Below are 27,838 nucleotides of genomic sequence, written 5' to 3' on the forward strand. Positions count from 1 at the left end.
GCCCAGGAGTGTCCCATCAGTTACCTCTCAGCCTTATGTGCTCACCTGGGAGCCCCCACTCTTCACTCCAGGCAGAGTGGACTCCCCATCTCTTCCCTTCCATCCACCCCTCCTTCAGTCTTGCCCACTGTTCCAGGCCTAGTTCCTCTTTCAGGAATCTCTGATGGCTCCAGTGAACATCAAGATTGTTCAGGATTGTTGTCTATTCAGGATCTTTTGTTCGCTACCGATTTTAGAATTATTGGATTTGGTTCTATGAAATATGTCATTGTCATTTTGATAGAGGTTGATTTGAATCTGTAGATTGCTTTGGTATTATGGTCATTTTAGCAACATTAAGATTTTCAATCCGTAAGATGCACTATCTTTCCATTTATTTGTGCCTCTTTCATTTTCTTTCACCAGTGTCTTACTGTTTGCACTATAGAGGTGTTTCACCTCATTTGTTAAACCTGTTTCTAGGTATTTTATTCTTTTTTATGCAATTGTAATGATATTGAGCACCTTTTCATATACATGTTGACCATTTATATATAATCTTTGGGAAAATATCTCTCTAGGTCATTTGCCAAATTTTACTCAGACTTTTGTAGTTGTGTGATTTCCTTACATATTTTGAAAATTAATTGCATGTTATATACACAGTTTACAAAGATTCTCTCCAATTCCACAGGTTACCTGTTTATTTTGTTGACTGTTTCTTTTGTTGTGCAAGATGTTTTGTTTTGTGGTCCCACTTGTTGGTTTTTGCTTTTGTTACTTGTGCATTTGTAATATATTGAAAAATCACTGCCACGACCAATGCCAAGGAGCTTTTTCTTCTATTCATAAAACCTGGGAGTTTTATGGTTTCAGGAAATAGCAAGAGAACTAGAAATAGAAAAGGGACCTGAATACCTGAATGCATTTTTGCAATCTCATGATAAAACTTTAACCCCGAGGAGCTGTTTCTTATGGGAGTGAAGAAAGTGGTTTCTTGAAAGGAATCTACCCTTGGTGGAGATGCTGTGAAGATTTTTGAAATGACAATGAAGGATTTAGAATATTCCATGATTTAGAATATTAGATAAAACAGTGGCAGGTTTTGAGAGGATAGACTCCAGTTTTGAAGGAAATTCTTCAGTGGGTAAAAAGCTAACAAACAACACTGCATGCTAATTGTTTCTGAAAAAGAAGAGTCAATTGATACAGCAAACGTTAGTGTTGTTTCATTTAAAGAAGTTACCATGGCCACCCCAACCTTCAACAGCCACCACCCTAATCAGTCAGCAGCCATCAAAACACATGCCTGACCCTCCACCAGCCAAACGATTATGGCTCTCTAAACTTTCAGATATTTGTTAGCAAGTTTCAGCAATCAAGTGTTTTTAATTAAGATATGCACTTAGTTTTTTAGACAACGCTATTGTACACTTAATAGCCTACAGTACAGTATAGACATAATTTTTATAAGACATGGAGAACCAAAAAATTTATGTTATTCACTTTGTTGCCATATGGGCTTTCTTGCAATGGTGTGCAACCAATTCACAATATTTCCAACATATACTTGTATCAATAATTGAGGCAAGGTTGAGTGAATTGGTAGGAAGAATAAAGTTTAGGTTCAGAAGACGTGGGTCCCAGTCTGGAACCAGCCAATGAGTAGGAGCATGCCGTGCGGCAGTGTAGGCCATTAAAGTAGGTCCCGAACCTCAGGTTCCCCATCCAGGGAGTGACCACTCTCTCCTTCATCCGGTCCTTGTCAGGATTTATTGAAACCACAAGACAGTAAAGGTCACCCAGAGCGTTGAGTCTCAGTCAGGTCTGGCTGAGGCTCAGTTTTGTCACCTATAAGGAATGAATCACAATGTGGAGGTTGTAGTTATGTCAAAAGGATTAAATGTTATATGTAGATTAAAGATAAGCCAGTGTCATTTTATGTACATAATTAGTGAGAATATAAAAATGGTGATATCTCATCAGAGGTTAATGGAACATTTTTCTTCCTTCTTTAGTTTTTTTTTTTTTTTTTATTACTTTCAAAGCTCATTTAAATATTTTGAAATATATTTAAGAGTATTCCACAAAACAAATTATTCAAAAATTTTAAGACTTGCAATTCTACCTCTGGAAGATTCATTTGGTTTTTGCCACGCAAAACCAATCCACTAAAACTGACAGACTGTCCATACATTGCTACCATGGGCTCTTTTACAGAAGGAGAAACAATCCCCAGCTGCCACAGGTTCTCAGAAATACAGAGTCTGATTTTTGTCTGAGGAACGATGCTGCAGTTCCTTTGCTGAAGTGTCCCTAGCATCCCCCTTCAAAGTGGAACAGTGAATTTTCGGTGACTCTTCAGACAAGATATTTGAAAAGTTCAGCATCTGAAGTCCACTATGTGATGCTACAGCCTCTGAAAACTGGTGCGCTCACAGCCTTCGGTCCCCTTTCACATGCAAAGTGTGTCTGGAGATGACAAACGTGGTGGAGTCATTATATGCCTGAAGTGAAGTGAAGTGAAGTCGCTCAGTCGGGTCCGACTCTTTGCGACCCCATGGACTGTAGCCCACCAGGCTCCTTGGTCCGTGGGATTTCCCAGGCATGAATACTGGAGTGTGTTGCCGTTTCCTTCTCCAGGGGATCTTCCCGACCCAGGGATTGAACCCAGGTCTCCCGCTTTGTAGGCAGACGCTTTACCATCTGAGCTACCAGGGAAGCCCCCCATTATATGCCTAGTGGTAATCAAACCAGTAGGGTGTGTCTGGGACTTCTCACATGAAGTGATCTTTAAGCTGAGATCCGAGCTTAAGGAGGCTTTAGCCAGCAAAAGGGGTAAGGGTGGAGACGAGCCAAATATAACAGGAAGGACATACCCTGTAATCTGGTTCATCCCTTTGGAAAATCCAGAGTGGAAATCCCTTACCCATCAGTCTATCACTCAGGGAAAAACTTTGTGAACCTTAACAGGACAGCTATAGGGAGATGTACATGAACCCCTTCTGCCTTCCTTGCTCCCACCTCAGGCATATACTAACCAGTCGTTCTCTAAGAGTCATATTATTACTATGATTTCTATGTGGGAAACCACGGAGGAGAAGAAAATTGTTAGGCAAAGCAATTTGAGCATGAATTTATTTTATATATTCTCCCACTACTCGCAATGCAAAGCAACTTTTAAAACATTTTTCATTCCTTTTCCCAAATAGCACTTCTCACTGGATAAAATTCAAAAACTGGAGATCTGTGCCACCTGGTGAACATATCTGGAATAAAAGCCTTGGAAGGAGGAAAGGAGCAAGATGCCCATCACTAGGAAATATCTAGTAGGATTTTATGGTTAAATGAATCAGTAAGGGTGAGTCAGAGCCCATGTACATTAAATCTACTGGCAAGAACTTTTCTTCAGCCTCTCCCTCCCTGTTGTGACAGGAAACCGATATACATGTGATTAGAAGAGTAGTGAGAAAGGGTAATGTGAAATGTGTAATGTGAAAGTGTCGTGTGAAAATAATTACCGACTCATATATAAACACAGTTAAGCCACATAAATTGTTTTTTGAAATGAAATTCACAACTAGTTCTATACTATAATGTTATAAAAATTTACATTATTTACTTTTCTGACTTCAAATTATTATCTTTCTTTTCAAAACTAATGAAATGCAGGGATGTGTATACAATAGATAAAGTAATTTTTATGTTTTATTAATCTTTTTCCATAACAAGAAATATATTCTTGGTAATTTACTTTGTTCCCCAGATATATTTCTCTGTGTACAATATTAAATAAGTAAATTTATATGAGCATATCTGTTCTTCCAAATTTTGTTCACAGTAAGTATATATACTATGTTCTGTATGTATGTATGTATGTTGATGTATATATGTACGTTTATGTAAATATACATATGTAAGTATATGTACATTCATATATACTTCCGTATATAACTGTTTTTGTATTTGTTTGATCTTTATATGTTTGTGAATCATAGTTCTCATTCAAGTTTTTAAGAGACTTTAAATGACCCTCTTTACTGATCAGATTTATTTATATCATATAGTATAAAACATGTGCTCTAAAATATGTTCCTAATATTTTGCCAATAATTTGATTTATTTTGTATGTGACATTTTTGTTTGGGAGAGACATGGGCTTTTTATAACTTCACTTCAATTGCTCTAATTAATTTTGTAACAGAGTTCTAAGCTTTTCTTGCCTCTCAGATCTAGTTTTGGTTGTCCTGGTGTCAATGCCATGTTGATAGGGTCCTCAAACAACCTTCTCCCCCATGTCTTGGTCTTGAAGATAGGTGAAATCCACTCCCTGGATATAGGGTCCCAGGAATTGAAGTGTCCTGAAGGATTTGTGTGAGGCTCAGGTTGAAGCAGAGGAAATTAGACTCCATGGAGGGAAGGAAATGGTCATTTATGGAGTTATATTAGGCCAGATGCACTTTACATGGTATCTTGTATAAGCAAACACAGATGCAAATATTTTCCCCATTATTAATCAATGTAGATTTTGGGCTAAAGCTCTTTTCCATTTTGTCATGAGGCCCTCAAGTCTTTGGATCTAGAATGCCCAGTGGACTAGTACTCAGTGCAACCCTATGCATTACTCACTTTTTCAGTCATGCATGCTAAATTGCTTCAGTTGCATCTGATTCTTTGCAACCCTATGGACTACAGCCTGCCCATCTTCTCTGTCCATGGGATTCTCCATGCAAGAACAGTGGAGTGGGTTGCCATGCCCTTCTCCAAGGGAGCTTTCTGACCCAAGGGTCGAACCCGTGTCTCTTGTGTCTCCTGCATTAACAGGAAGGTTCTTTACCACTTGTGCCATCTGGGAAGCCCTTTATTTTTCTTTAAAAAAAAAAAAAAACCACGAAAATTAAAGGAATTTCTTTACTGTCAAAAGAAAAAAAATGTAAAAGATTGAAAAGTTTGGAGACAACATTTCAAACAGTATTACAGCTTTTGTGTTCATGTGCAAGAGCAAACAGGATTTCTGATAATCAATAGAGAAAAGACAAAAAAAAAACCCCACAAATAATTCAATTCATCTAAAAAACAAAATGCTTTTCAGTAAACATCTGGAAATATGCCAAACCATGAACTGAAGAAATGAAATTCTGAAGATGTCATATTAAATTAAAAATTAATTTGCATACATTTGCTTATGTAACTTAAATTTTTATTTTGTTTATTTATTTTTGTGCCTTGTGGCATGTGTGATCTTAGTTCCCCAACCTGGGATCAAGCCAGTGCCCCTGGATTGGGGTGCAAAATCTTAACCACTGGACCATCAGAGAAGTCCCTGTAATGGAAAATTATAAACAATATTATATCTAGAACTACATACCTACACAAATCCTTTAAGATAGGTATATGCATTACCATAAGAGAAACACATCTGGAAAATGTGCACTAATTGTTTTACATTGGATACCTTGGGTACGTGTGGGTCATGATAAGGTGATCGTGTAGATGGAAGGTTGAGAATAATTTTATTTTCCAGATATACATTTTCAATGTTTGAGAATTTCTGATTAGGCTAATTTGTTAAGAGGAATACTTGAAAACAACAACTAATTGACAAAAACGTCCAATATATTTACATGTTATAAAAATGTTCACATGTGGTTGTTTAATAAAAAGTCAACTTTTTCAACTTTTGACTTGACAATGTATCCGTGTATTCGTATGCATTTGTGTCTTACATTTCCCTCACCTCAGATGTTCACACACTCAGGTGTAGATTTTCTTCATCTCTCTCAGGCGTTGTACTTCTTTCAGGGCACAGAGAACTGGAGAGGAAGATATTAAACATTCCAGAAAATTCTAGCTCATGAACTAGAGCCCAGGCTTTTCCTTCCTTTCTTCTTTAGAAACCCTCTGATTTGAGACTTTCATATCTACAGTTCTGGCTCTAACGGAGGCAGTGTTTCAGAGAGTAAAGTGAGCAATGGAGAGCTGTGGGGAGCAGCAGATGAAGCTTCCCTTGCTCACTCCCCCTAGGCTCACCCTCTGCTGTGCAACCCAGATCCCAACAGGAGCTGGGGACCCCTGCACTAGGGGATATCTGCCTACATTGGCTATTTTTTTTTTAAAAGAAAGACTAATTTTTTTTTTTTTTTTTTCTACTGTCATTGCAGTGACCCACCAAGCTCTGTTTGGTATTTCCTTTTTATTTTCAAGGATTTTTGTTGTTTTGGTATGATCTCTTTGGAATGGATTAGAGTTAATTCTAGCCACCTGATTATTTTTAGAATAGTCAGGTGGTGGCTCAGACGGTAAAGCGTCTGCCTGGCAATGCGGGAGACCCGGGTTCGTTTCCTGGGTCGGGAAGATCCCCTGGAGAAGGAAATGGCAAGCCACTCCAGCACTCTTGCCTGGAAAATCCCATGGACGGAGGAGTCGGACACGACTGAGCGACTTCAATTCACTTCACTACACTTGCATAAACTTCAGAAAAAGCCCTATATTGCACCAAGTATTTAGTAAAGCTATGCTTCAAGAAGGCATCTTCCAGTCCATGGAGCTCAATTCCGGCCTGTTTCTCCCAGTAGCATCTGAATGACCCTGAACAAGTGCAGCACCTCAATAAGCCTCAGCAACCTTGGAAAGTTGATGATTCTGGTATCAATGTCCCCTTGTGAGGAATACATGAAAGAACAGATGTTATGTAGCAAGGACAGTGCGTTTCCTACTGCTGCCCCTCCAGTTCTCTGGGTCTGCAGAATGAAGGAACACAGTGTAATGTAGCTGATGCAGAGTCTGGCACAGAGAGTTCTCTGTGTTTGTAGCTATATGTATCAAGATCCCTAAGCCTCCTGATTCTAGCTGGCCTCCTCTGCAGGAGTGGTACTGTCGGGAAGAGTTCCTTGGATGTTATGCTGGTAGCAAACTCAGAGGGCAGTAATTACAGGAAGTTAAGTTTCCTCTGGCCCCCAAGACTCTCCTCCTCTATGACCTTGGGGAAAGGACTTCCTGTTAGGACGCCATCTTGTTTGTGTGGCTGTGAGGAAGGTGTTTGGGGCTTGCACTCTTCCTACCTCAGCAGTTTTCCTTGATATTCTACAAGCTTCCAGCTCCAGACCCACAGATTCTCTTCCAGGGCAGCCTGTGAGGACAGTGATGGACAGATCTCTGCCTTCAGGCCACCCTATGGGTGAGTGGTCTGCGTGAGACCTTCTCTTCAGAGCCCCCCAAAGCAGGAAGGGTTCTGGGTTCCCTCACCCACCCCAAAGCACAGGACCCCCAACCAGTTGACTGTCCTTCAGGGAAAGCGGGGAGAGAGCCCACACTGACTATTTTCCGGTCTCTTGAGGAGATGGGCCAAGTGGGCTTTGACACACCCATCTCGATTCCACGTGGTTAACCTCCCCTCTGATGAAAATGGCCGTTGGTGACTTGAATTTTTCCCTGGCTAAGGAAAAGGCATGAATCATGTTATCTTCTCAGGTCTAGGGTTTGGAGAGTGGCGAGGGTCACCTAGGTGGAGGGTAGGATTATATAAACTACTATTCTTTGGATTTATACTAGAGGTGGGGGAGGGGCAGAAACCCGACCGTTACTACTGGATATTACATTAACAGTTAGGGTAAATTGTATTAGCCCTTCGAACCTTCTTGAGGCTTTATTGCTGGGCATGTGATATATTCTGGAATGTTTGATGAGTAGTCATGTGCATTGTTCTACGTCAATTAAATAAATGTAAGTCAGATTTTAAAATCCTCTCCCTCTAGCTGAGATTTTTGTCTGTCATTTTATGTGTCACTCAGTGAGATGTGTTAAAATTTCACACTGTGACTGTGGATTTGTCCATTATTTCTGTGAGTTTTTGCTTTGTATGCTGGCTTTAGTTAAGTTGAGTTCAGTTCAGTCGCTCAGTCATGTCCGACTCTTCGCGACCCCATGAATCGCAGCAAGCCAGGCCTCCCTGTCTATCACCAACTCCCGGAGTTCACTCAGACTCACGTCCATCGAGTCAGTGATGCCATCCAGCCATCTCATCCACTGCCGTCCCCTTCTCCTCCTGCCCCCAGTCCTTCTATTTTTATTACTATCTTCTTATTGCTCTGAACCTGTTATCATAAAGGAATTTCCCTTTTAAAGTGTACCTTTTCTTTTACTGATATGGTTATACCAGTTTTCTGAGGTTAATGTAAAAAGGTGTACATTTTGCAATTTTTTTATTTTCTAATTTTCCTGATGATTAAATTTTGCATATGTCTCTTTTCAGGAGTATTTGAGGAAAGGTTTCTTGTCCAGTCTGATACAATCTGTCTTTCTATTTGGAGTATTTCGCCTGAATCTTCTAAAATAAAAATAGATATAATATGATTTATGTATATCATATTATTGTGTATTTATTGTTGCCTCTTCTAAGTTCCTTTTCCTTTCTTTTCCTTTGATATGGTGAATATTTTTTAACTGTCAAATCATTACTTTGCATGGTTATCTAGGTAAACATTCTTTTGCTGTTCTTGTAGTGTTCACCCTTCAGATTACAATGTACATTTTTGCCTTTTCACAGTCTAATATTAGTTAATTAGTTCCCTAAAACTGTTCAGTTATGGGGCTTTGAGACACTTTGATTCCATAAACTCCTTCCACATTCATTGTCATGCATTTTCATTCTCTCTATATTTAAATCCCCGAAGGAAATTATTATCATTGTGTTATATAGTCAATACTCATTTAAATTTTCCTCCATATTCACAAATGTCATTCGTCTTTTTTTTCCTGTATCTGTGTGGCTCCACCTAGGGTGATATTTCTTCTGCCCAAAGAAAAGCCTATAATATTTCTTTAGTTTGGATCTTTTTTTTATACATATACAAAATTTTATATATTAGATGTTTCACAACTTTTGCAGTTTTTAAATTTTTTAAATTTAAATTTATTTATTTTAATTGGAGGCTAATTACTTTACAATATTATATTGGTTTTGCTGTACATCAACATGAATCTGCCACAGGTGTACATGTGTTCCCCATCCTGAACCCCCCTCCCACCTCCCTCCCATACCATCCCTCTGGTTCATCCCAGTGCACCAGCCCCAAGCATCCTGTATCCTGTATCAAACCTGGCCTGGTGATTCGTTTCCTATATGGTATTATACATGTTTCAAAGCCATTCTCCCAAATCATCCCACCCTCTTCCTCTCCCACAGAGTGTAAAAAACTGTTCTATACTTCTGTCTCTTTTGTTCTCTCGCATACAGGGTTATCATTACCATCTTTCTAAATTCCATGTATATGAGTTAGTATACTGAATTGGTGTTTTTCTTTCTGGCTTACTTCACTCTGTTTAATAGGCTCCAGTTTCATCCAGCTCATTAGAACCGATTCAAATGTATTCTTTTTAATGGCTAAGTAATACTCCATTGTGTATACGTACCACAGCTTTTTTATCCATTTATCTGCTGATGGACATCTAGGTTGCTTCCATGTCCTGGCTATTATAGATGAACACTGAGGTATATGTGTCTCTTTCAATTCTGGTTTCCTTGGTGTGTATGCCCGGCAGTTGGATTGCTAGGTCATATGGCAGTTCTATTTCCAGTTTTTTAAGGAATCTCCACACTGTTCTCCATAGTGGCTGAACTAGTTTGCATTCCCACCAACAGTGTAAGAGGGTTCCCTTTTCTCCACACCCTCTCCAGCATTTATTGCTTGTAGACTTTTGGATAGCAGCCGTTCTGACTGGCATGAAATGGTACCTCATTGTGGTTCTGATTTGCATTTCTCTGATAACGAGTGATGTTGAGCATCTTTTCATGTGTTTGTTAGCCATCTGTATGTCTTCTTTGGAGAAATGACTGTTTAGTTCTTTGGCCCATTTTTTGATTGGGTCGTTTATTTTTTGGGAATGGAGCTGCAGGAGTTGCTTGTATATTTTTGAGATTAGTTGTTTGTCAGTTGCTTCATTTGCTATTATTTTCTCCCATTCTGAAGGCTGTCTTTTCACCTTGCTTATAGTTTCCTTTGTTGTGCAGAAGCTTTTAATTTTAATTAGGTCCCATTTGTTTATTTTTGCTTTTATTTCCAGTATTCTGGGAGGTGGATCATAGAGGATCCTGCTGTGATTTTTGTCGGAGAGTGTTTTGCCTATGTTCTCTAGGAGTTTTATAGTTTCTGGTCTTACATTTAGATCTTTAATCCATTTTGAGTTTATTTTTGTGTATGGTGTTAGAAAGTGGTGTAGTTTCATTTTTTTACAAGTGGTTGACCAGTTTTCCCAGCACCATTTGTTAAAGAGATTGTCTTTTCTCCATTGTATATTCTTGCCTCCTTTGTCAAAGATAAGGTTTCAGTAGGTGCGTGGATTTATCTCTGGGCTTTCTATTTTGTTCCACTGATCTACATTTCTGTCTTTGTGCCAGTACCATACTGTCTTGATGACTGTGGCTTTGTAGTAGAGCTTGAAGTCAGGCAGGTTGATTCCTCCAGTTCCATCCTTCCTTCTCAAGATTGCTTTGGCTATTCAAGGTTTTTTGTATTTCCATACAAATTGTGAAATTATTTGTTCTAGCTCTGTGAAAAATACCGTTGGTAGCTTGATAGGGATTGCATTGAATCTATAGATTTCTTTGGGTAGCATACTCATTTTCAATATATTGATTCTCCCGATCCATGAACATGGTATATTTATCCATCTATTAGTGTCCTCTTTGATTTCTTTCACCAGTGCTTTATAATTTTCTGTATTTAGGTCTTTAGTTTCTTTAGGTAGATATATTCCTAAGTATTTTATTCTTTTCATTGCAATGGTGAATGGAATTGTTTCCTTAATTTCTCTATTTTCTCATTATTAGTGTATAGGAATGCAAGGGATTTCTGTGTGTTGATTTTATATCCTGCAACTTTTCTATATTCATTGATTAGCTCTAGTAATTTTCTGGTGGAGTCTTTAGGGTTTTCTATGTAGAGGATCATGTCATCTGCAAACAGTGAGAGTTTTACTTCTTCTTTTCCAATTTGGATTCCTTTTATTTCTTTTTCTGCTCTGATTGCTGTGGCCAAAACTATGTTGAATAGCAGTGGTGAGAGTGGGCACCCTTGTCTTGTTCCTGATTTTAGGGGAAGTGCTTTCAATTTTTCACCATTGAGGATAATGTTTGCTGTGGGTTTGTCATATATAGCTTTTATTATGTTGAGGTATGTTCCTTCTATTGTTGCTTTCTGTAGAGTTTTTATCATAAATGGATGTTGAATTTTGTCAAAGGCTTTCTCTGCATCTATTGAGATAATCATATGGCTTTTATTTTTCAATTTGTTAATGTGGTGTATTACATTGACTGATTTGTGGATATTGAAGAATCCTTGCATCCCTGGGATAAAGCCCACTTGGTCATGATGTATGATCTTTTTAATGTTTTGTTGGATTCTGATTACTAGAATTTTGTTAAGGATTTTTGCATCTATGTTCATCAGTGATATTGGCCTGTAGTTTTCTCTTTTTGTGGCATCTTTGTCAGGTTTTGGTATTAGGGTGATGGTGGCCTCATAGAATGAGTTTGGAAGTTTACCTTCCTCTGCAATTTTCTGGAAAAGTTTGAGTAGGATAGGTGTTAGCTCTTCTCTAAATTTTTGGTGGAATTCAGCTGTGAAACCATCTGGACCTGGGCTTTTGTTTGCTGGAAGATTTCTGATTATAGTTTCAATTTCCTTGCTTGCGATGGGTCTGTTAAGATTTTCTATTTCTTCCTGGTCGAGTTTTGGAAAGTTTTACTTTTCTAAGAATTTGTCCATTTCTTCCAAGTTGTCCATTTTATTGGCATATAATTGCTGATAGTAGTCTCTTATGATCCTTTGTATTTCTGTGTTGTCTGTTGCGATCTCCCCATTTTCATTTCTAATTTTATTGATTTTATTCTGCCTTTGTTTCTTGATGACTCTGGCTAATGGTTTGTCAATTTTATTTATCCTTTCAAAGAACCAACTTTTGGCTTTGTTGATTTTTGCTATGGTCTCTTTTGTTTCCTTTGCATTTATTTCTGCCCTAATTTTTAAGATCTCTTTCCTTCTACTAACCCTGTGGTTCTTCATTTCTCCCTTTTCTAGTTGCCTTAGGGATAGAGTTAGGTTATTTATTTGATTTTTTTCTTGTTTCTTGAGGTATGCCTCAAGGTATGCTATGAACTTTCCCCTTAGCACTGCTTTTACAGGGTCCCACAGGTTTTGGATTGTTGTGTTTTCATTTTCATTCGTTTCTATGCATGTTTTAATTTCTTTTTTGATTTCGTCTGTGATTTGTTGGTTATTCAGCAGCGTGTTGTTCAGCCTCCATACAGTGGAATTTTTAATAGTTTTTGTCCTGTAATTAAGATCTAATCTTACTGCATTGTGGTCAGAAAAGATGCTTGGAGTGATTTCAATGTTTTTGAATTTACCAAGGCTAGATTTATGACCCAGGATGTGATCTATCCTGGAGAAGGTTCCATGTGCACCTGAGAAAAAGGTGAAATTCATTGTTTTGGGATGAAATGTCCTATAGATATCAATTAAGTCTAACTGGTCTATTGTATCATTTAAAGTTTGTGTTTCTTTGTTAATTTTCTGTTTAGTTGATCTATCCATAGGTGTGAGTGGGGTATTAAAGTCTCCCACTATTATTGTGTTATTGTTAATTTCCCCTTTCATACTTGTTAGCATTTGTCTTACATATTGTGGTGCTCCTATATTGGGCGCATATATATAATTGTTATGTCTTCTTCTTGAATTAATCCTTTGATCATTATATAGTGTCCTTCTTTGTCTCTTTTCACAGCCTTTGTTTTAAAGTCTATTTTATCTCATATGAGTATTGCTACTCCTGCTTTCTTTTGATCTCTATTTGCATGGAATATCTTTTTCCAGCCCTTCACTTTCAGTCTGTATGTGTCCCCTGTTTTGAGGTGGGTCTCTTGTAGCCAACATATATAGGGGTCTTGTTTTTGTATCCATTCAGCCAGTCTTTGTCTTTTGGGTGGGGCATTCAACCCATTTACGTTTAAGGTAATTATTGATAAGTATGATCCCGTTGCCATTTACTTTATTGTTTTGGGTTTGAGTTTATACACTCTTTTTTTTTTTTTTTTTTTTGAGTTTATACACTCTTTTTGTGTTTCCTGTCTAGAGAATATCCTTTAGCATATGTTGGAGAGCTGGTTTGGTGGTGCTGAATTCTCTCAGCTTTTGCTTGTCTGTAAACCTTTTGATTTCTCCTTCATATTTGAATGAGATCCTTGCTGGGTACAGTAATCTGGGCTGTAGATTATTTTCTTTCATCACTTTAAGTATATCTTGCCATTCCCTCCTGGCCTGAAGAGTTTCTATTGAAAGATCAGCTGTTATCCTTATGGGAATCCCTTTGTGTGTTATTTGTTGTTTTTCCCCTTGCTGCTTTTAATATTTGTTCTTTGTGTTTGATTTTTGTTAATATGAATAATATGTGTCTTGGGGTGTTTCACCTTGGGTTTATCCTGTTTGGGACTCTCTGGGATTCTTGGACTTGGGCGATTATTTCCTTCCCCATTTTAGGGAAGTTTTCAACTATTATCTCCTCAAGTATTTTCTCATGGTCTTTCTTTTTGTCTTCTTTTGGGACTCCTATGATTCGAATGTTGGGGCATTTAACATTGTCCTGGAGGGGTCTGAGATTGTCCTCATTTCTTTTAATTCGTTTTTCTTTTTTCCTCTCTGATTCGTTTATTTCTACCATTCTATCTTCTACTTCACTAATCCTATCTTCTGCTTCCATTATACTATTTGTTGCCTCCATAGTGTTTTTGATCTCATTTATTGCATTATTCATTATATACTGACTTTTTAAATTTCTTCTAGGTCCTTGTTAAACCTTTCTTGCATCTTCTCAATCCTTGTCTCCAGGCTATTTGTCTGTGATTCCATTTTAAATTTTCAAGATTTTGGATCATTTTCACTATCATTATTTGGAATTCTTTATCAGGTAGATTCCTTATCTCTTCCTCTTTTGTTTGCTTTGGTGGGCATTTATCCTGTTCCTTTACCTGCTGGGTATTCCTCTGTCTCTTCATCTTGTTTATATTGCTGAGTTTGGGGTGGCCTTTCTGTATTCTGGCAGTTTGTGGAGTTCTATTTATTGTGGAATTTCCTCGCTGTGGGTGGGGTTGTACCGGTGGCTTGTCAAGGTTTCCTGGTTAGGGAAGCTTGTGTCGGTGTTCTGGTGGGTGAGGCTGGATTTCTTCTCTCTGGAGTGCAGTCAAGTGTCCAGTAATGAGTTATGAGATGTCAGTGGTTTTGGAGTAACTTTGGGCAGCCTGTATATTGAAGCTCAGGTCTGTGTTCCTGTGTTGCTGGAGAATTTGCATGGTATGTCTTGCTCTGGAACTTGTTGGCCCTTGGGTGGTGCTTGGTTTCAGTGTAGGTATGGAGGCATTTGATGAGCTCCTGTTGATTAATGTTCCCTGGAGTCAGGAGTTCTCTGGTGTTCTCAGCATTTGGAGTTAAGCCTCCTGCTTCTGGTTTTCAGTCTTATTTTTACAGTAGTCTCAAGACTTCTCCATCTATACAGCACTGTTGATAAAACATCTAGGTTAAAGATGAAAAGTTTCTCCACAGTGAGGGAGATTCACAGAGTTACATGGAGAAGAGAAGAGGGAGGAGGGAGTTAGAGGTGACCCGAATGAGATGAGGTGGAATCAAAAGAAGAGAGAGCAAGCTAGCCAGTAATCACTTCCTTATGTGTGCTCCACAGTCTGGACCACTCAGAGATGTTCATGGAGTTATACAGAGAAGAGGAGGGAAGGAGACAGAAGTGGCCAGGAGGATAAAAGGGGGGAATCAAAAGGAGAGAGACAGATCCAGCAAGTAATCAGTTCCCTAAGTGTTCTCCACCGTCTGGAACACACAGAGATTCACAGAGTTGGGTAGAGAAGAGAAGGGGGAGGGAGGAGACAGAGGCGACCTGGTGGAGAAAAAGGAGAGTCCAGAGAGGGAGAGAGCAGTCAAGCCAGTAATCTTGCTCCCAAGTAAAAATGGGTACTGAAGATTGGGTTCTTAAAGGTACAAAATTGATAACAAATACCAAAAATCAAAGATTACAAATCTAGAATAGAGGTTGGATTTTCAAAAATACAATATTAAAGAAAAGAAGAAAAAAAAGTCACAAAAATTATTTTAAAAAATATATATATGAAGTTTGCTTTAAAAAAGTAGGGTCTTTTTGTTTGCAAAGTAGTAGTAGGTTATAAAAATGAAAAAGGAGTAATAGAGGACTTAAAAATTAAAAAACATTAAAAAAAAAGAATGATCATAAAAATAGTAAAAATATATCTAGGACTTTCTCTGGTGGTGTTGTGGGTACTTTGGGGTCAGTTCATTTTCGGCTATTCCCTTGGTCCGGCTTATATTTCTCAAGATCTATAGGCCCCTTCCCATGTAGTCAGTACTAAGAACAGGGTTTTAATCTATTGCACCTGTCACTTCCAAGGCAGTTCCCTCTGTTTTAGCTTCTTCTGTTTGCTGGTCTCTTCAGTGTCTGATTTCCACCCTGACACAAAGGGAGCGGTGGTGGACACTTTCTTTTAGGCTCACTTGTTCAGTCGCGCTGTGGGGAGGGAGTGACACTGCAAACAAATAACACTGGCATGTTCTCGTAGTGTCTCAGCCACACTGCGCCTGCCCCCTCTCACGGCACATGTGCCCCCTTGCCCACACTGCTCAGGTTCTAGGTTGCTCCGCCAGGAACCATCCAAGGCTGGCCCTGGGCTGCCTGCACCTCCCAGGTCTAAGCTGCTCAGGTTCAGGCACTCGGGTAGTCCTCAGAGGCGCAGACTTGGTTGGGCCTGCGTTTTGTGCCCTTCTCATGTCCGAGGAGCTCATGTGATGAGGTGTTTGGCAAGCGCGATCTCTGCGACTTATCGCCTCCCCCGTCCCTGCCACTCGGTTTTCTGGGTGTACAACCAGCGCACCTTCTCAGGCAGATATTGACCGTCCAGAACCCCAAGAAGTCTTAGTTAGCAAAGAAGCCTGCTTGTAGTTTGGTAGATAATGTCTCTCTGGGGCTGCGATTGCCCCCTTCTGGCTCTGGCTGCCTGTCACTGGAGGGAGATGGTCTGCAGCAGGCTAGCTCTGTTCAGTCCTTTGTTCTGTGCACGGGCCTGGCAGTGTCTTAGGTTAGGGCTGGCTTTTCGTGTGGTAGCTATCCCACAGTCTGGTTTGCTAGCCCAAGTTAGTTTGCTCAGATTGGCCTCAAGGCATTCAGGCCCTGGTCCTTACTCTAAGCCATGCAGCCCGCGCCTCCCTGCCCATACCCGCTTGCTAGTGGCAGGTGCAGGCGTCTGCGCTGCTTCTCCACTGGGGGAGTTACCGTTGGGCTCATAATCTGTGGATTTTAATTATTTATTTATTTTTCCTCCCTGTTATGTTGCCTTCTGTGCTTCCAAGGCTTGGCACAGACTCGGCAGTGAGAGTGTTTCCTGGTGTTTGGAAACTTCGCTCTTTTTAAGACTGCCTTCCCGGGACAGAGCTCCATCCCTACCTCTTTTGTCTCTTTTTTTGTCTTTTATATTTTTTCCTGCCTCCTTTCGAAGACAATGGGCTGCTTTTCTGGGTGCCTGATGTCCTCTGCAGGCATTCAGAAGTTGTTTTGTGGAATTTACTCAGCGTTTAAATGTTCTTTTGATGAATTTGTGGGGGAGAAAGTGGTCTCCCGGTCCTATTCCTCTGCCGTCTTAGGACCGCCCCCCTAGTTTGGATCTTTAGGTCACAAGTTTTCTCAGTTTTTGTTACATGATGATGAAATGCATGTCTTTTCTTTTAAGGACGTTTTTCCTTAAAGCACATTTTTTGTCCTATTAATGTTGGTCTTTTAAAAATAGATTGATTTATTTATTTTTGGCTGTGCTGGGACTTGTTGCTGGGTGAGGGATTTCTCTAGTTGCAATGAGCAGGGACTACTATCTAGTTGCAATGCACAGGATTCTCATTACCATGGCTTCTCTTGTTGCACTCTTGTTGCAGAGCACGGGTTCTAGGGCACATGTGCTTCAGTAGTTTTGGCTCATAGGCTCTAAAACACAGGTTCCGTTTCTGTGGCACAGGGCCTAAGTTGTCCTGAGGCATGTGGAATCTTCGCAGACCAGGGACCCTGGTGTCCCCTGCATTGGCAGGTGGATTCTTAATCACTGAACCACAAAGGAAGTCCTCCTATTAATATTGTTATCCTAAGTTGATATCTTGGTACATTTGGAAACTTCTCAGCCAAGTTCTCTTCAAACACCACTTCTCCCCTGTTCACTTTCCTTCTCTATGGGGCTCACATTAACCATGTATTAGGTATACTCATTGTATCACCTTTAATTCCCTCTTTTTTGGGGGGAGGGTATTCTCCATATTATATCTCTCCAGGTTCCATCTTGGATCTTTTCATAAGACTTACCTTTCATTTCTCTAATTCTTCCTTCAGGGAGGCAGATCACCTTTGACCCTTGAACTTCAGGGTAGGGTTTATTGAACTCATAGAGCAGAGCAGAGAAATGAGACTTGGGGATAAAAAGCCACTTGTCCCAGGACACCTAACCTGAACCAAGTAGAACACAGTCTAACATCACAGACTACACTCTACATCCAGACCCTTTCCTTGGTGCCTGTTTTCTTGTCTGTGACTGCTCCCTACCTCTCATTTCATGAAAAGTGGAGCCATGGTGAGGTCTCTCAGCCATTTTTTAGCTCTATGATACATGTGTGTTTAGATTTGATGTATGGCAAAACCAATACAATATTGTAAAGTAATTAGTCTCTAATTAAAATAAATAAATTTAAATGATGTTTCTTCATTAGTCATGATATTTACTCAGGACTACTTCTGATACTGGGACCACTGATATGTTGTTGTCAATTTTAGAGCACACTGATAAAGTGAACTCTTTACAAAGAAGAGCACGAAGCTCGGGTATTTACCGAAGGCAATACGCCTGTTGGTCTGAACCGGTCACTTCCCAGCAGCAGCAAGACAGAGATTCAAAAGAAAGTGATGCTCATATGGTCATCCAAGGAAGATAGTAAGTGACCAGTCACCATGGCTGACATGTACCAACCAATGAACAACAAAACCTTGCAGTTAAATATGTCATTCTTCTCTCCAACTTGCCAGAGTAAAAAATGATTGGATCAGGTTGATGTTTGAGCAGTCTTTATTATAACTCTGGTATGATTTGGGAGAATGTAGAGAAGTCTTTCTAAGCCTATATGGACCACTTTTTTCTTTCCACTTCCCCACAGTGCTCCCTATGCCATTCCATCCCATCACTGGAGAAGCAGTTTTCAGACAAAAGACCAAATGCATGTTAACATGCAGACAGACCAAAAGCCTCCGGAGGGAACAATGAAAACAAATAGACAGGATGAGACCTTGGGGAGCTGGTTCAAGATTATTGTGAGTATCCTGGCTAAATGAACCTAATATGTAGAAGATGACAGAGTCGTGTTGGATTTGTGTAGAGATGCTGGGAACTTTTCTGGGGCAGTAGTGTTGGTAATCTGTCTTGATATTACTAGGAGGTATCTTCTTAGATCATGTAAGGGCAGGTGCAGAGAAGCAGTATGAAGGAAACAGACTGACTGCAAGGAAGAGCATGGGAGAGGTTGACTGAAAGCAAAGGAGGAAGCCTATTGCCATGGGGATGGAGCATTTCATACCAGATGACGCAGTTTGGCTTGAGCTGGGTGTGGGAGGAGGTTGAGTCTCTGGGGTCCGTGTCAGAGTGACAGGCCAGGTGTACCTCATGTGGATCTCCTGGAACTTTATAAAAGGAAGTATATGTGAAACATATTAAGTCAATTTTTTTTCAGGAAGAGTATCTGAATGCAAAGAAAGTGTATATAGAAAATACTTGTCTCATAACAAAGTTAGTGGTAATAGATATTGTCTTATCTTAAGTAATTATTTAAAACCTGAAAAATGGCCCTAAAGCAAGACACAGTTGGGTCTTACCTTAATCTTGGATTCCATTGTATTCATTCTCTTTCCCATTTGTTCTCTGATTCCTAGATTCCCTTTGGTACAAAATATGATGAGAAGTGGCTGATGAATTTGATTCAGAAGAAGTGCAGTGTCCCCTTTACTGCAGTCGAAGTAAGACAGGACATGGAGATGATGCGACAAACTGGGGTAGATTGCGGGCCCAGAGAAATGGCACTGGTCTCATGTTCTGCTTCTCCTGTCACTCTCCCTACAGTTTCACTATGAGAAAATGCAGGCCCAGTTCTTTGTAGAGAATGCCAACGTTGCCTGTGCATTGAAGAATGTCAGCAGCAAGATTTTCAATGAGGATAATGAAAAGGTGTGTGTCAAGGGCTGACAAAGGGCAAGAGGGCAGGAGAGCGGCATGGTCTTGCTTGATCCCATGCACAGATTTCCTGGAGCTTACCCAGCCCTTCTTGTGTTCTCTACAGATATCTATCTTTGTTGAGCCCTGTGATGCACCCGAGTCTGTGCAGAAGACACTGACATCTGAAAAGTTGGAGCAGATAAAGGTAATGCAGACTCAACACAAGCTGTGCCCTCATAGCCAGACCCACCTCTTCCCCCCACTCACCCTCAGACTCAGGCTCGCTGGACCCCATCCCTAACTCTGCAGCTCACCATGAACAAACCATACGATGCCTGCCAGCAAGCTCTTGACATCCAGAGGCTCCGCTTTGGCCCTGGTATGGCTACAGTAGTGACTGCAGGGCAGGTGAGGGTAGAGGGTCTGTCTGAGTACAGCACTCAGAGATGGTATCATGGGGAGGGCTTGGTGCTGGAGGTGTTCCAGCTGGGACCCTCTCAGCCTGTGTTTCCCTCCTTATAGTTTCCTGGAGACTTGATAACATGTGATATTGGAATGACATGGAACCGTAGAAATAGCATGGCTGCTTCCCTGCACGTCTATCCAGGGATCAGGCCCATGGTGAGGACCTAGGCCCAATGTTGGGTCCAATGGTGAGGGAGGGGGACATTGCGTAGAAGAGGCAGATGTCTCAGGTATTCTCTTTGGGGTCCTCACTCCCTTTCCTCATAGCTTTCATCTTTGTACTTGAGCAACAAGAAACCCTACTTGATGCATGGCCTGTCCACCATTATGGAGATTGCTTCCAACACCGAGAACTTGAATCTCTCCAACACTGAGGTGAGGTGGGGCACCCAGATCCTCCTTTGAAAGGAATGTGGGAGGCCTTATGGGTGGTGACAGACAAAGGAAAGTGGATTTGTAGGGAAAGGAAGGGTGTGGGTGCAGAGCCATTTGGTCCATGTGGGTGTTCCCTATAATACTAGGTGAAGATTGCAGGAGAGATGGACAAGGGTCATCAGCTGGAACCAGAAGGGATGTGTGCAGACAGAAGCGCTGTGTGCACCACCTTCCGTGATAAGTCAACCAACATGAGGTCTTCCTCTGCCTTGTCTCTACACCCCTATGTCTCTCTCATCTCTCCCCTCCTCCCTCCACTCCCTTTCTGTCTTTATTCCCCTCCCTACCTCCTGAGTCCCACCTCAATCACCTCCCTGCCATAGCACCTGGTCATCCCTGAGGTGTGTCCTGACTTGACAGCATGCTGGACTCCCAAGTGAGGTAGCAAAGCCCCGGGCTCCCATCCTCCCATATCTTCTTTTCTCTACAGCCTTCACTGGGCCCTGGAGGAAGGAAGGAAGGGATGGAGGGGAGTAAGGCCTGCAGACTGGATTTGAAGTGCCGGTCCCTGTGGCACTGCAGAAGGGAGTCAGAACAGGCTGGCTGGGAGCTACGCAGAGGAAAGGAAATGGAGGAGGAGGTTCAAGGAAGGGGTGGAGGGGACAGTCTCCCTCTTGGTCCATCCATAGAGTGGTGACCAGGGCCCTTGAATGCTAGAATACTGGGGGGGTGAGGGTGCTGTGATTACTGTAAGTGACTTGCTCCCATGAGGAGGGTCGTGTCCATAGTTTCACTGACATTTTTCTTTTGTCTTGATTTTGGCAGCACCCTCCTGGAGTTGTTCCCCAGGATACTAAGCTTGGTAAGTGCATTCCTTGATCAGACGCCTCTGACTGGCATTGACAGTGCCCTCAAACTACTCGGAAACCCATTAGGACCTGTCCAAGTTCCGTTTTTTAGCCTGGCCCTTAAATGTCCTGGGGGAGGGGGATGTACCATTCTCTGTGGGCACCTGAAAAGGCTCTGGATCTTCAGCCATGTTCTCCACAGGCTTTGGGGACCCTTGGTGATGACAGAACATGTAGTCCTGCCTCCAGCATTTCCAGGGATACTTTCTTCCCTACCCCCAGCCCATCCTGGGCCCATCCTTTTCCCTGACCATCCAGCACCACATCGGGAATGCACTGCTGACTTCCTCTTCCCTCCCCTAGGATGGCCAGGAGATACTCTCAGGTTCTAAATGTGCTGTGGAAGCCCCCAAGTGCTTACCAATGTACAAGGTGAGCACAGAGGATCCAGCAGGGTTCCAGGTGGTACAAGAGGGTGTGTCAGCCCTTGTCCTGAGGACTGTTTTAATTCCAGGGAAGTTTCTTTGGATCTGATCAGGTGAACAGTCAAATCCTGCAATTTCTTCAGCAGTAAGTACCCCTGGGAATCTGAACAAGGGGAGGGCTGGGACAGGGGAGGCCACCCAAGCTCAGGTCTGCACATGGGAGTTTTCAAGTCTTCTTTGAGCTTCAGACCACAGAGAGAGACTCGCCTCACTTCTTCCCTCAGCTATTACGTGATCCATGACTATGGAGATCGCCAGGGACTGCTGGGCTTTTATCATGACGAGGCCTGCTTCTTCCTGACCATTCCATTCCACTCCAGGGACTCAGGCTTGTGAGTATCACAGTGTAGACTCCTCCCCCAGGCCATGTGGTTCCCCAGCAGATGCAGGCCAGCTCCTGCTGACACCTATGCTGGCCAGACCACCACCCACTGTTCCTCTGTGTCTCCTAGAAGCAGCATGTGTGCGTACTTCTTGGACAACAGGAATATGAAGACACTCAAGGACCCCAGTGAGTGTGTGGTGGGAAGAATGGGCCGGGAAGGGTGGTAAGGGGGCCAGTCATAGGGTCCGTGGCATGGCAGACATGACCTTTGCTTTCTTCCCCTCCCCCACAGACCCGCGTGTCCAGATGATGAAACACACAAAACATGACATTGTGCATGCCCTCTGTGCATTACCCAAAACTCAGCATGACTTCAGCTCCTTTGAGGTGGACATGTGTTTCCACACGGTGAGCACCTGCTCCTCGCTTGGTGGTGAGGGGCAGAAAGGCGCAGGTTGGAAAGAGGATGAGGGGTGACTGAGTACCTGGTCTCTTCCTTATCAGGAAATGATGTTCTGCTTCTCTGTCAGTGGGGTGTTCAAGGAAGGTGAGTGTGTGTAGCCCGCTCCCCCGAGATGCTGCACTGCTCTCTCACTTGATCAGGCTCCCTCCCACCAGAACTCTTCCTTCCAGATTCCCTCCCCTGCCCTCCCCTCCCCAGCCCTCAGTCTTCCCACAGACAACCCAGGTCTGAACTGCGTCCATGTCTGCCCTGCCCACCCTGGGCACTAGGGACACAGGCTGTGGAGTTTGGTGGCTCCCATACCAGATCCTTACACTGAGAACCTGGGCTACTACTTAACCTCACAGTTTCCTCATAATATCCATCTCTTCAGCACCTGAGAAAAATGCATCCCGTGAACTTGTGAAGTGGTTGTCATGGGGACATGTCACTGGGAGCAGACATCTCCTACCTTTGCCCTCCCCATTCCTGACATGCAACTCCCCATGTGAACAGATATCCCCTCAGCATGAGTGTCAAGTTAGACCCTGACTGGGGAATGACGTGGGAGCCTGTAAACACGTGAGGTTCTTAGGGGGTACTCTTGCTTATTGTTTGTTGTTTGTTGTTGAAGTGGAAGGCATTTCTCAGGGCTGTGTCTGTGCCTTCACCCGGACCTTCACCACTACTCCCACCAGCTCTTCCAGGTGAGAGCCATGTTGTGGGTGGGATGGCCCATCCAGCCTGGGCTCAGGGCCCTGGGCATGTGGATGCAGATCTTAGGCTGACTCAGTATTGTGGAAAGCCAGCAGGGAGATCCAAGGACCAGTCTAGCCTAGTGGTTAGGAAGAGCATGGGCTCTGGAATCAGCACATGTGTTCTCTCCTTGACCCAGTGCTCACTCTCTGTGTGATCTTGGTCAAGTCTCATCATCTGTCTGTGACTCTATCTTCTGAAAATGGGGATCAGACTGTATACTCCTGTACTGTAACGTACTGAGTTACTGTTCAGGGTAAATGTGAAGTTGTCCCTGGGTTGGGGAACAGACCATCCATTGAGTGAAGCTGGTAGACAATCTCTCTGAAGGTGAGCTCTGTGCGAGAGGCAGAGGAACCAATCGAGGAGCCTGGGGACAGACACAGGAGGATATGGAAATGATCTAGTTGCTGAGTGTTAGTGGGAGAAGTCAGGGTTGGGGTGCAGTTGGTCCATTCATAAATTGTCCACACGTGCATTTTTCCTCCAGTTTTTGTATAGTGAATGATGAGCTGTTTATAAGGGAAGCCAGCCCCAGTGAAGCTCAGCGTCTGCATTCTCCATCCCTGTGTCAGCCACCTTCATGGTCATCCTCTCCCCTGAGTAGCAGGTAACAGTGCGGGCTTTCTCCATCCAGTTTGGAATCACCTTCAATGGTCTCAGAAGTGAGTGCTGGGTTTGCGTGGACACAGGAGGGAGCTGGGATGAGTGTAGGAGTAATTAATGGGAACTTGAAGGTAAATTGTTTTCCTTGTTTATTTCAGTTACTTTTACCCTGAACATTTCATTTTTAGTACATAGGTAGCTACTAGTTGTTTTGAGCAGGCTTGAATCATTTTTAGGAGTTTAATGAAACTTCTCCCTGTGTTAATGGACAATTGGGTGTTCAGATGTTTTTATCATGATACACTCTGCATGAAGTTCATTTCAGTGTATAATACACAGTATATGTGAAAGAGAAAAATAATTGTTCTACAACATAACACTCTAAGATAACCCTTTTGTTTTTTATCGTCATTGTATCTTCCTGAAAGTTTGCTTATGTAGGTATATACGTATTTGTGCATGTATATATATATATATATATATTTCTATATTTATCTACAGAAAATGACATCTCATCATGAAAGAGAGAAAAGGAAACCACAGATGATATGAAGACAAAGAGAGGCTTGTGGCTGAATCGGGACCTGAAACTTGAGTAAGATTAAAAGTTAATGTGAAGGAGCCATCCCATCTCATTTTTTACCCTTAAATTTGCCCATACACTTATTTTCCTTCATAACCTCTTATTTCTATTGCTGAGTTAAGTTATATCTCAAATGGAATAGTACAAATTGTGAGCCAAATAAATATTGAGTTATTACTGCATGAAAGAATGGAGCGTTGTATTTCAGTAAAATGGTAGTATGTTTTAGTTTTTTGTCCCGCATGGAGGCAGCAGATATTGGAAATTCTGGTGTGACATGGCTGGATGTTGCATGATCTGATACCTCCTGCAGTGTTGAATGGGAGACAGGTCCACACCGGGAGCCAGCACGGGAGTTCCCACCCATGACAAAGGTCATGCGGAGAGGCCTGATATGCAAAGGCGAGTCAGGACTCGAGGGGCCCCCTGGATCTGCTTGAGCATCTACCCCAAAACCAGAATCTGTTTTACTATTTTACGACTTTCACCAACTCCTCTGACATTAATGGGGGGCTATCCCCGACCACCTTTCTCTGAAGGAAATCAACTTAAAGCTCCAGTTAATTAGCCTCCTGGGCATAAGAGGAGTGTTTCAATCCAGCCCCTCAGATGGCTCTCTAACTTCCCTAACAGGTTTATCTGGACTCCTATAGCTAGGCATATGATTGTTTACAGCCTCCCAACCGCGAGAGGCACGGAAAGCCTAAGATATTCAAATAGTATAGAGCCTCTTGGGGAGTTAGAAATTATTAGAATAGAACTGGTGGAGGATTTCATTGTTGAGCCAATGCTTGCTGCCAAGTTTCCACATCCCCTGTATTGTGTCCTTGGGAGTATATTAATTAATATAGTTGGTATATAGAAAAAAATAAGTAGTGGCCTTGGTGTTAACAACTTTAGACCCTTAAGGTAATAAATTCTTTCCTTGTTGTAAGCCCACTGCACCTTTGCCCTATAGGGATGCAACTTTATCTATACTTTCAGAGGATGGCGCCAAACTTTAAAATAGTTACTCTGAGAAAAAATAAATTTTCTGTCTAACTAACCTTTATCAGAACAAAGAGTCATAAAATGTTAATAGGCCTCCTGGCCAGAAGATGATGTAAATCACCTAAAGCATTTGTATACAATACGTTTGCAGAAAAGAAAGCCTGGTCTCGATAAGGATCAAGGATTGCTGACTTTGCATGACTTTACACCTCCTATTATCCTCTATGCACACCTTAAGGTATATAAGCTCCCTTTGAAAATAAAGCTACGGGCCTTGCTCATCAGGCTTGGTCTCCCCGTGTTGTTCTTGCTTCCCTTTCTCTCCTTTTCTTCTCTGTTCTTCCTTCAGGATGACTGAATGGAGCGTGGGGGCTCTCTGAGCCCACTTACTGCCTGGGCTTCTAACACCCACTCGAGAAGGTGCCTAAGGTGGGGCATCTTCAGCTATTTGGGAGGGTGCCTGCAGCCTCTGTGGTCAGAGCAAGTTCGGTGTCACGAACTTTATTGGTGTCCCACGTAAACCAGTCAGATCAAGCCTCTGTCTCTCCCCTTTTGCTATTCTTTCGCCAAAGCTCTTCTCCTGAGGATATTCCTAGATCCAACTGGTAGGTCCAGAATTTTCCTATCAGTATATTAATATAAGGAGCAGTCCAGGAGCAGCAGTTAGGCAACACCACAGCTTGCTGCCCTGTTGCCATCTCTCACTGAAATTACCAGGTGAGTTAAAGGCAAGCCTGTCTTCCCAGTGAGGGGACTGGATTAAGGTCTGCTCAGAGGCATGATGTTGGGCAGCTCTAAGGAGCTTCTGAGTCTCCCAAGAGACTAGAAGTTATTCTGTCTAGAAGTTTGAACTCCAGCCATATCAGAGTCATTTGCATCCTTTCTAATCATATCTACCATATCATTAGGGAGAAGTGTGAGAAACGACTTTACACAGTGCCTGCCTTAGCCCCAGGCTTTCTCATTCACCCCTCAGGACAGCTCTGGGTTAGAGATGAGTCCCATTTCACAGCTATAAGCTCCTCCTCTTATAGCTTCTGTCCCCTGTCCAGATAAGTGGGAACTTGGGGTGAGGTTCTGTCCCTTGCCCTCTCTGGAGGACAATGGAGCAGCCTCCCTTTTAGACTATGGGCTAGAGAAATGGTCACTTTGCTCTCCTGTGATATAACAGGCTCAAGGGGTACTCCCTCAAAAGCCCCTACTGATGAATATAATACTGCACAGACATGTGCACATGCATTCATTACCTAAGAAAAGAATTCATTATGTTCAGTTTCATGAGGAGATGAATTAGAATTAAAACGAATTGCCAGCATATCTACGTGTGTGTGTGTGTGTGTGTGTGTGTGTATCATCGGGCTGTGTGTAGGAAATGTATAATATCATTACTTATAAAGGCACAATATGTCAGGTAAATATGTGGAGATGACATACCTCTGAGAGAAAGACATTTCCTTCTTTACCTCAGAGTCCCCTTCCCTAGTGTGCAGGACAACTTTTGAGGATTGGGGAAAATAGAGTATCATTTTCATGTGGAAGTGCTTTAAGAATCAAGTCTGGAAGGTTCCACAGGGGGACCTTTTCAGATATCCAGAAGCAAAGAGCTGAGAGGTGGCAATGCAAGGGCAGCTATGGTGGCCTTCAGTGGAGCAGGAGCTGAGCAGGGCAGAGTGCTTCAGCTAGGCACCTCCCTGGTAGCCCCCACTTCACCACTGTCTGCAGCTGAGAACCAGGAATGCTATTGGGTAAGAATCTTCCCTGGGTCGTTAGAGGATGGGCACAGGGCCAAGCCCCCAGGGAGAGCCCTGTGCCTATTCTTTGCTCTCCTGTACTAATCCATCCTTGGGGCTTCAATAAGAAGTTACTTGTGGTCAAACGAGAATTTGAAAAAAGACAGCAAAAAGTGTGAGCAAATAGGAAGTGATGAGATGGAACCAAAGTTTACTTCTTGATTCCTCATTTCCAGATAGTTTTTCAAATTTTCTACTTAATAGCACATAGGAGACAAGCTTCCCAGGTGGCACAAGTGGTATAGAACACACCTCCCACTGCAGGTAGACATAGGAAACTCGGGTTTGATCCATGGGTGGGGAAAATCCCCTGGAGAAGGAAATGGCAACCCACCCAGTATTCTTGCCTAGAGAATCCCATGGACAAAGGAGCCTGATGGACTGCAGTCCTTGTGGTCACACAGAGTCAGACACAACTGAAGCAACTTAGCATGCATGCACAAGGTGCAGGGTGCTGCTGCTGCTGCTGCTGCTAAGTCACTTCAGTCATGTTCCACTTTGTGCAACCCCAGAGACGGCAGCCCACCAGGCTCCCCTGTCCCTGGGATTCTCCAGGCAAGAACACTGGAGTGGGTTGCCATTTCCTTCTCCAATGCATGAAAGTGAAAAGTGAAAGGGAAGTCACTCAGTCGTGTCTGACTCCTAGCGACCCCATGGACTGCAGCCTACCAGGCTCCTCTGTCCATGGGATTTTCCAGGCAAGAGTACTGGAGTGGGGTGCCATTGCCTTCTCTGGAGCAGGGTAGGCCAGGAGTAATACATCTCAAAGTCCCGTTGTATATGAGCTGTTCTTTGAGGTTTTCTCTTTTTCTTCTAACAAGTCTAGAAGTAGGCAGCCATAGTCCTGTTTTACAGATGGTCAACCTCAGGCTGATGGAGAATGTAAAA

General features: G+C 42.4%; 1 protein-coding gene and 1 long non-coding RNA gene across 2 annotated transcripts; both read left to right on the plus strand.

Annotated features, from left to right (window-relative positions):
* Positions 1-6,991: 6,991 nt before the first annotated feature.
* Positions 6,992-22,181, plus strand: LOC109554900 (nuclear RNA export factor 3-like). Its single transcript, XM_070784133.1, has 13 exons — positions 6,992-7,156; positions 17,860-18,016; positions 18,237-18,390; positions 19,006-19,089; positions 19,193-19,297; positions 19,410-19,490; positions 19,595-19,693; positions 19,808-19,906; positions 20,018-20,125; positions 20,272-20,987; positions 21,337-21,543; positions 21,683-21,969; positions 22,076-22,181. Exons 1-10 carry the CDS (start codon positions 7,123-7,125, stop codon positions 20,506-20,508), a joined length of 1,158 nt encoding a protein of 385 aa, XP_070640234.1. The 5' UTR covers positions 6,992-7,122; the 3' UTR covers positions 20,509-20,987; positions 21,337-21,543; positions 21,683-21,969; positions 22,076-22,181.
* Positions 22,182-22,268: 87 nt separating this feature from the next.
* On the plus strand, positions 22,269-24,643 carry LOC139181226 (uncharacterized). The gene is made up of 3 exons (XR_011565265.1): positions 22,269-22,932; positions 23,472-23,591; positions 24,089-24,643. It is a non-coding gene; the product is annotated as an uncharacterized lncRNA (long non-coding RNA).
* Positions 24,644-27,838: the final 3,195 nt, after the last annotated feature.

Source organism: Bos indicus, chromosome X, assembly GCF_029378745.1.
Source record: "Bos indicus isolate NIAB-ARS_2022 breed Sahiwal x Tharparkar chromosome X, NIAB-ARS_B.indTharparkar_mat_pri_1.0, whole genome shotgun sequence".
NCBI classification, from domain to species: domain Eukaryota; kingdom Metazoa; phylum Chordata; class Mammalia; order Artiodactyla; family Bovidae; genus Bos; species Bos indicus.

What these genes read in the sequence shown, in the direction of transcription:
- LOC109554900 (XM_070784133.1), top strand. Translation starts at nt 7,123, where the DNA reads ATGGACAGATCTCTGCCTTCAGGCCACCCTATGG. An exon ending in ATGGTCATCCAAGGAAGATA is followed by an intron (nt 18,017 to 18,236) that starts GTAAGTGACCAG and finishes ACTTCCCCACAG; the next exon opens with TGCTCCCTATGCCATTCCAT. An exon ending in TCCCCTTTACTGCAGTCGAA is followed by an intron (nt 19,090 to 19,192) that starts GTAAGACAGGAC and finishes CTCTCCCTACAG; the next exon opens with TTTCACTATGAGAAAATGCA.